The sequence below is a fragment of the Mytilus trossulus genome, chromosome 10 (assembly GCF_036588685.1).
Source record: "Mytilus trossulus isolate FHL-02 chromosome 10, PNRI_Mtr1.1.1.hap1, whole genome shotgun sequence".
Taxonomy (NCBI): Eukaryota; Metazoa; Mollusca; class Bivalvia; order Mytilida; family Mytilidae; genus Mytilus; species Mytilus trossulus.
Genome location: NC_086382.1, coordinates 78,204,621 through 78,214,070, shown reverse-complemented (window position 1 = coordinate 78,214,070; position 9,450 = coordinate 78,204,621). Strand labels below are relative to the sequence as shown.

General features: G+C 33.4%; 1 protein-coding gene across 1 annotated transcript; it reads right to left on the bottom strand.

The window, feature by feature from the left end:
- Nucleotides 1-1,662: 1,662 nt before the first annotated feature.
- On the bottom strand, nucleotides 1,663-4,615 carry LOC134688208 (uncharacterized). The gene is made up of 3 exons (XM_063548680.1): nucleotides 4,406-4,615; nucleotides 3,679-3,742; nucleotides 1,663-2,310 (listed from the first exon to the last, which is right to left on the bottom strand). Exons 2-3 carry the CDS (start codon nucleotides 3,700-3,702, stop codon nucleotides 1,663-1,665), a joined length of 672 nt encoding a protein of 223 aa, XP_063404750.1. The 5' UTR covers nucleotides 3,703-3,742; nucleotides 4,406-4,615.
- Nucleotides 4,616-9,450: the final 4,835 nt, after the last annotated feature.

Below are 9,450 nucleotides of genomic sequence, written 5' to 3'. Positions count from 1 at the left end.
TAATTGCAAACAAACTACTAGTAAATCCTTACAATAAATATATCTGTCAGGTATGTCTCCAATCGTAGATGGCCGCCCGCGGAAAACGTAGTGTAAGTGCATCTTATTTGGAAATGCATAGAAAGATCTTCTACTTAGAAACTACTAAGCAAATTGAAGCAAAACTTATCATTGGATGACCTTCTAGCAAAATTGTGTTCGGCAGGACAGGGTACAATCCAACTTGATTGCCAGTGACGAACGTAGTTGAGATTATACCATATGGCGAAATTTATTGAAAGATATTTTCTAAAAGTACCGTGCAAATTACAATGAAACTTGGTCACAATGATCTTTTAAAATGCACAGGCAAACTATTTCTGGTAGGTTCAAGACTATAACCCAAGATTGCAGGAATTACTAACAACATAGTTTAACATTGGACCCTGAGCTGAGGGCCAGGGGGATCAAAGATCTTAAACAAAACTACTGAGACCAAACTTGATAACATTTGTTTTTGTATGAACACTTTTCAAGCAATGCTATATCCATCCTTGATGGGCAATAACGGGGAACATACCTATTATATCGGGGTCTAAATTGGGCTGGCTTATGTAGCCACGGTTGATGTGAGCGATACAGCCTCTTAAAAGTCTTTTGTTTCATATCCTAAAGTATTGGCACAAAAAGTTTGTCATTAAACTAGATCCTTGAGTACAAGAAAGTAGAAACAAAACCATTCAAACGAATGCGATCAACATAGGAATATCATATCCCATTGGCAAACTTTTTTGTGCCGAGACCAGGCGTTACAAATCAGGCATGAGCTTTGTGTCAACACTTGCCCTACTGTTTGTTCCCTTGATAAATGTGATCGTATCATGCTGCACTAGGCGTAGAGAGTATTTTCTTTTATATTTACCATAATCAACAACAAAAAATCTGGACCAAGAAACAGTATATAGTAACTCATAGTAATTTTGTTTGATTTAATTATTGTATGGTAAAACCAAATATCAAACCTACTTATATTATATATTTAATTAATTTCTAAAAATATGTTTGAAAAATCATTATTGTATAAAAAATGTATAGCAAATGTTCAATTCGGTAAGGCAGCAATCAATGTCCGAAACAATAGCTCTGCGTCATCGTATGATGTGATGATGGGAAACTGATCTCGTCTGTTTCCAGTAAGCAACTCGACAATGTTAATAAATTCATTGCTACAGCCATGCTCTGGAAAGTTCTCTGTATATTCCTCTATGAGATTGTCAATTGTTTGTAAGTTACATGGTAAAGGAAATGAACAGTCTCTTCCACCAAAGATCTCTGGCTGATAGTATAACATATTTGGAATACCACTTGGTGTTACAACTTCAGCACGTTGTCTTCTTATTCTATGTGAGTTCCAGTTCTCAGCAAACATGTCCAATTGATGTTGGATAACGGAGAGGAAACAAAATCGAACACATTCTTTATGTACTGGACACGATACATTAAGAAGTCCAGTGTCTTGGAAATCCTGGAAACGGTTTCTCCAAAACTGGGTGAAACTCGTTTTTAGTGTACCCCAAAGCCTTTCTATTCTTTGATTTGCAACAGATCTGCCGACGAGAAAAGAATTTTGTCCCGACATTTCATCGTTTTGATTATGTCGCAACGATCTTTGTAAATCCCTCATTATGACGTTTTCTGTTCCTGCATCCGATCGAACAACCCTTGGAAGCATCTTTCTTTGTTTGATCCAATTAAGATACCAGTAACCGACATATCTGGGGTTATTGTTATCAACCATAAAAGTTTACGAGAGTATCCATCGATTGCCCCATGTATAGCTATGCCGTAGGGTTTTAATTTATCGTAACCATCGACATGAATCAGATAGTTTGGTCCTCTATTGTAGTACACTCTCCTTCGAAGAACTCGACGCGATCTGTTGAGTACACCCTGTTGGTCTATTGTTCTTAAGCAAAGCCTTGCTCTTGATTGTGTGACGCCAAGTCCAAAGCCTATGTTCAGAGTCCTCCACATATACCTGTATCCAACATTAGACAGGCCATTACGGTGTAAAGCCAGGATTGTCCTTACAACTGTAGGTAATGGCGACTGGTTGTTACGCCGTCTGATATTTAATCTTCTCTTAAGTCTTTTTAACATGGAACAACTCATGAATGTTCCGTGAACAAACAAAAGAAATCCACATATTTGAAGGGACGTGTAGCATAATTGATGATAGTATTGGACTAGTTCAGGCACAGAAGCATCATCGCCTGGGTAAGGTATTCCTGTAACGTCATGATCAGCAACACAAAGGAGACAACAGAGTAACTGAAACATAAAGATAGAAATTACACGTATGATGTAATGATAAAATGAAAAATCACATTGGCTTGATATCTAAATAGGGTGTTCACTGTGACGTCATCAGCTTACTATAAAACTACTAGGAAATGCGCTGCGCCTTCACATTTAATGGAATACGAAATGGAAAAATACACAGTAAGTTTTGACAATCCAAAATAAATCTTCATGGCGATATTTATAACATATTTCATTTTTAAATTTACCCGTTATAGGTATCAGGTATAAGCATATGATATTTTTACATTTGAACATGTTTTCATTTTCAAACAAGAGGACATATCTTCTTCCAGCATATTGCAATCGAATAAACATTTTAAAAGTCATCTGATGCCTAAACGAATTTATTTTGTTTGGTTGATTTTTGTACCATATCTTAAAGAAACAACAAATAGTGTACCTAATGAATAAAATTTGTTATGAAAAAAATATGTTTCAATTTTTGATAAATTTGTTGTAACATCATGCCTCCTTAAACATGATATCTAGTTCTTTATCAATCATTGACTAATTTATAAAATTTGGTCGCATATTGTCAAAGTCAATCAACCATAAAAACAAGGCCAAGATCAAATTACAGGTATCAAAATGACATCCCCTGGTAGTGGGGAACCTCCTTGTCTAATATCATCAACCTAAGTCAAAGCTAAAATTACACTTCAGACTATCATCCCCTTGTAGTTGGAGACGTTAATGCCAAATATTATCAACCTTAGACTTCTATTTCTTGAGATATGGACTTAAGCAGTAAACTCGGTTGCAAAATTGACTATTAAATTTCTTCAGGGTCATTCAAGCATTTAAAATAGGTCAAAGATAAATGGCGCATGAGTGACTGGCAAGAACAATATGTAGGAAATCTGCATCCTAAATATAAGAACCTTACTCGTTATGCTTCACGAGATAAAGACATGAGCAGCAAACTTGGTTGCAATGTTAACGCCATATATTCACCGTCGCCTGTAAAACCGTACCTACATGTCTCGCTTTTACTGCGCATGCTAGACAAAATATGAAGAAAACATTATATCATGGTTCACTATATTTTTCGCTAGAGCCGTGTAAATGTGTGCTCATTTTTCCTATTTTGGTAATCCTTTATTTTTTGTAATTTTTGGCCGTTTAAGGTGCAGTTTTTACAAAATAAATCATAATACAGTATTAAACCTTTTTCATACTTTCCACGAAGATGGAGCTGATTAGTCTAAATGAAGAAAAACATTATAAAAACCATACAAGAAAGTTTTGACAAATTTTGTTTGTTTTTAAGCCAAAGTGTGTTGATTTGATGTTCGATGTCAGCAACATATTTCTTTGTTTTACTTTCAACATTACCTTTAAAATATTGCTTGCTTCCATAGTCTTTGACCATTTATTAGACGGGCAGGTGACCAAGCAGCTGAAATAGAAATGTTTAATGAATAGCAAAATCTTCTAATCGGTCAAAATCAAAATAAAGTGAACACATATTTCGTTTCGCATCATGCTTTGCTACCTGGCATTAGTGGCGAAAGCAGGGGGTCCGGGGTTGGAACCCTCTTTTACATTTATTTGGAAGATCAATGCAATTGAATGGGGACATATAGTTGGAACACCCCTTTATCGTGGGCTAGGATCCCCATACCCAACCCTTATAAATGACAAGATCCACCCTGCTAGTTGTGAATCAAATTATTTGTTTAGATTACTAATTTTTTTTTGCTCAGCTGTTATGAATTAAATGAGTCATGGAGATTGATCTACAAAGGACTCTGAAAGGCGAAAGAGAGGGACCATTCAGTTTTTTTTCCATTTTTCATTGACAGTCGTACAGAGCGGGTAGTGTACTTGTGATGGGATGGTGGGGAGAGGGGTGAAACCCTTTAAGTAGAATATATCTTTAATAATAGCAGACGTCTTACTCTAGATCTTATCACAGGTCACGTTAAACTGTAACTTTTCAATGCCCTTTCAGTCAAACAATAACGTTTTTTCTCCCTATGATCTTTTTCATTTTGTGTTCAGTATTGCTTCATATTAAAATATAACGCTAAGTCTCCAAAGAAAACAAATATAAACTTACTTATGACTCGTTTCCACTGCTCCCGCTGATGTTGTTGCTGTCGATCTCCATCTTTAATGTGTCAGCACAGGAAGTAAAATACGGACCGTGGGAATCTGACCGTGAGAACAAATAAAGTTAACATCAAATAAGCAAGTTGACTTAATTAATAAACAAGTCGACTTCTTATTTTATGTCATTTACATTTATATTAACAAGTCGACATCGTAATCAAAAACTTTTTCTTTATCATTCCGACAAGTTGACTTCAACATGATGATTTAATATCAAATAAACAAGTTGCCGACTTAATCAATTAATAAGTTGAATTCAACGTGTCGACTTCTTATTACTATGACATTATATTTATATCAGCAAGTCGACATTGTAAAACAATTTTTCTACATCATTCCGACAACTGGACTTCAACTTGATGATAAGATTCCAGCTTATAACACACAACTTAACTAATAATTCCGACTTATTAGCAACAAAATAACTTTACAAGGGGTGTACCATATGCGCTTCCATATGAGAGTCATATATACATCTGCTCCAATGTTGTCTGCTACCATGGAGAAAAAAAAATATCATTGACTTCAATGACTTCTTTTAAAAAAATGCAATTGATTGTATTCAAACAAAAGGTCCTAGGCGGTTTACAAAATGCGGTAACATTATTACTTAAATCATTTTTTGTTGACTGTAAGAATTTATAGTTTATTCGAATCATGTGGGATAGCGAACTTGTTTAATGACACTGTTATTGATAAGCATCAATTTTGCACTGCTATACATGTTAAACTTCAATGTTAAATGTCCGACTTCAAACAGAAATGGAATGAAGATTTGCATAAGGACAATACTAGACCAAATGGAACAAGAGCAGCAAACTACGTACATTTAAACAGATTGTATATATAGGACTTTACCTAGATAAATTATAATACCACCACACAGAAGATCTTACTCTCAGTTTCATTGTGATTTTGTCCCAATACGTGTGGAGAGAGGACGCTACGAGAGTCGCCCAATAGATCAAAGAACTTGTTTTGTTTGTGGCGTTAAAATTGAAACGGAGGAGCATGTATTGACTGAATGTCCGTTGTACCACGATCTTACAGACGAACTGTATAAGATTCTAAACTTTGAATGAAAACGAATGTTTTAGTATATTGCCGAATTCTACGGAGACGTTTAAGCGCCACACATTTTTTTTTTAATTTTTCTTCCTATCTTTGCGCAAACCTTTGCGAAATAACGCAAACCTTTACGAAATAACGCAAACCTTTACGGAATAATGCAAACCTTTGCGAAATAACGCAAACCTTTACGAAATAACGCAAACCTTTACGAAATAATGCAAACCTTTGCGAAATAACGCAATCCTTTGCGTTATAACGAAAATATCTTGATTTCAATTTTTCATTCAGTTTTGTACATATTTCCGTTGAAGTGCAACCATACAAAGACTGATTTTTTGCATCAGAAAAGTATGTACTTTTATACAAATATATCATGCTTACAAGGGGTATTTACCAAAAATACCGGTTGAGAGGTACAAATTTCCAGAGCCGATAGGCGAGGGAAATTTGATTACCTCGAAACCGGTATTTTTGGCAAATACCCCTTGTAAGCATGATATAATTGTTTAATTCCACCGAATGTTCAACCCTAGTAAGTTTATTATAATCATGTATCATATGTAATTTCTACTTGAATGTGTAATTTTTGTATGTACATGCACTGCCGCTGTGCTATTTGCGCAGTCAAATTGCATTGACCGTATAATCATTTCTTATCATTTTTTTTTTATTTACAGTCACTAGCTGACCTTTTTATGATAATTTGCTGATTCTCGGGTGACTACTACACTTAGTTCATCAGTTTGATTGAAGCACAATACAAGTGGATTTCCGTTTTATGTGACCAGTTGACAATTCATTTCCGTTGAATTTTATTTATGACGTCATTAAAATTACAGGTTCGCGGAATTTTTACGTCATTCAAATGATCCTTTTTATCCTCAAAATATTTCATCTGGAACCATATATTTAAAATGACCATGAATTTGTCATATTAGAATAGAAATAATTCATTGAGTTATTTTTAGACATGGTGTTCCCCATCTGCCATGGTATTTGCTAGCAAATACCCCGGCACATGGAATTCCCTAATGAAAAATACCCCGGCAGAGAAAAGAAAATCTCAATTCATAGAAATTGGTAAAAAATACCATGTCTCTCATACAATCAAAATACAGCATTATTACATAAGGTGGAATTAAACAAGAAAATAGATATGGTATAGGCATATTTAAATTGAAAGATAAAAAATAATGTCATACAATTGTGAAACTTCCAAGTCAAAAAGACAATATAATCTTTCTGCTTTGAAATGAATTTAAAATTTTGATGCAAAAATCGTTTTTTTTACAAATCTGATAATATGATAAATATTATTTGATAGAAAGTCAATGCATTTTCGTTTCAATATAGTGAAGTATTTTATAAGGTGCATGGGTATTAATTTGAATTGAGAGAACATAATTTTATCAATAAAACATCCTAATTCTATACATTTATTGCCAAATGGAAGCTTGTTTGAATCTAACCAACTTTACACAGTTCTCAAACGAGAGCTAAGTACTTTGGAAGTACATTTATATTCGGTTAAAGCTATATTAGCAGGGTTGGTTTTGTTCTCTTCGGTATAAGCACAATTTATTCAATTTCCTTTGTAATAGATATACTAGTAGTAACATTGATACCGTTTGGTGGGGTCTTCATAGTTTGCTGTTCAGTGTGAGTCAAAGCTCAGTGTTGAAGACCGTACTTTGGCCTATGATGGGTTACTTTTACGAAAACTAACTTAGATGGAGAGTTTTCTTACGTGCACTTATACCACATCTTTTTTATATTATTGTGCTCATCATTAGTCAATGGTGTATTCTAATTATCCAAACATTTTAATTTGCAATGACAACAAAAGTGATAAATCTTTTAACATATATGTAGCCTTCTCTATTAATAACTGCTGTTTCCTTTGAGTCTTAATAAAGAAATAAGATAAAACAAATGTTTACGTTATATTTATTTCGCAAATGTTTGCGTTTAGCGTTATATCGCAAATGCAAAGATAGGAAGGAAAATTAAAAAAAAATATGTGGCGCTAATACGCTTCCGTAGAATTCCTTGAAACTCTCATTTATTGTAGCGAGTGACAATATCAAGGTGATACAAAAATGTGTCAAAACCGCCAAGCTTATTTTAGACCGTATAACTTTTTTTTTTAATACCGGTGTTTTACGATTTAAATGTGTTTTATAATAGCTTTTTAAACATGTGTAAAAAACTAGTTACTTTTTTAATCCATCTCTAATTATTCTTTTAAAATGGCATTCATTATTTAGAAAAAAGTTTACTTTTACAATTGTGAATTGTGTATACTGTATTATTGTATTGTATTGTATTGTATTGTATTTGTATTTGTATTGTATTGTATTGTATTGTATTGTATTGTATTGTATTGTATTGTATTGTATTGTATTGTATTGTATTGTATTGTATTGTATTGTATTGTATTGTATTGTATTGTATTGTATTGTATTGTATTGTATTGTATTGTATTGTATTGTATTGTATTGTATTGTTAAATGAAATACATTTCAATTCGTGGAGTGTCTGAGTTTAAATAACTTTTTGTTTACTAATAAGGGCCCCGCTTTCAGCTTGAACGCATTTGGCCATCGTATTTATGCAATGAGGAACAGATGTATCCATGAAATTATAATACCACTTTATGAAATAACCTGCTTTAATAACTCTTTAATAACTCATTCTGAAGTTATAGCATACACTTTTAATGTAATTTTATTTATAAATCAATATTTCAAAGTCACGAATATGTGCTAAGATTACAACTTCATGTAACACTGTAATAATTTAAATATTCTTGTAATTTTTTTTTATGAATAAATACTGTTTAAACTACATATGTGTCATTTGGTCGTTCGTGTTACGTATCTCCATTCCTTCTCTATGGAACACTACCAATAAAAAGTTCCTTAAAATTAATCGGAAATTTCAAGAAAACCTATAAGGTGATTTATAATTTAAGTGCCATTTCTGTCTTTGTTTTGAATTATAACTTTGTTTTTGTCCGGACAAACTTGCTCAAGTTATATCAGAAACAAAGAACAAAAATATTACTTTTTAAATAAGGCAGTACAAAGGAGACTTGATATTTATTGTTTCTCTTATCAGCTTTTATGACAGTTCATACTAATGCCCATGCCTTGTTGGTAACTTTTTTTATTTACTTTTTTTTTGCACTATAACTTGTTCTCCGACTTTTCGTTGTTTTACTTTGCTTCATCTAGGCCTTGTTTATTTTAGTGCTTAGTTGCTTTGTGTGCTCTGTTATGTCAAACATGATCGTCCCAAACTTGTGTTGACTAAAAACACCGTCTCATACTGCTATATTATCGTGTACTTGGCTGGTGGACTATGGTAAGACCAAGTTACGAAAAGGGGATGTGGTTCCTATAAATGATAAGAACTGGCGGACTTACATGGCGTTAATAGGGCGACAAGTGCTAGTAAATGTAATACATCCCTTAGAACTTCCAAAGTTAGGAGGAGGGAAAAACAATTCACCTACGTTTTTTAATTATTTAGACAAAAATTTCCTTTCAGTGTTTATTTTGTAGAGGTGTTACTTTGTTTACTATGTATCGACAATAAATAAAACTTTGATTTTGAATCCATATTCAATCAAAGAAAAATTGGTCTGAGCAGACCTCCAAACGATCCAGGATTCCACGAGGGTTACCCAAATTGCAACGGCCATACTTAAATCCAGTTATTAAAAATTAAATTACAGGATTTTCTCCATTTCTCCAAATATAAAGACCATTATAGAATACATTGATAGAACGTCGCTAGCTGATGTATTTTCTTTGATATAAGCATACACTAGATGATGCCCGCAAAATTCCAGTACAATTTAGCAAGTGTTGAAACAAAAAGTGGGGACACAGTGAGGATTTGGTTGCGGTTAATGCA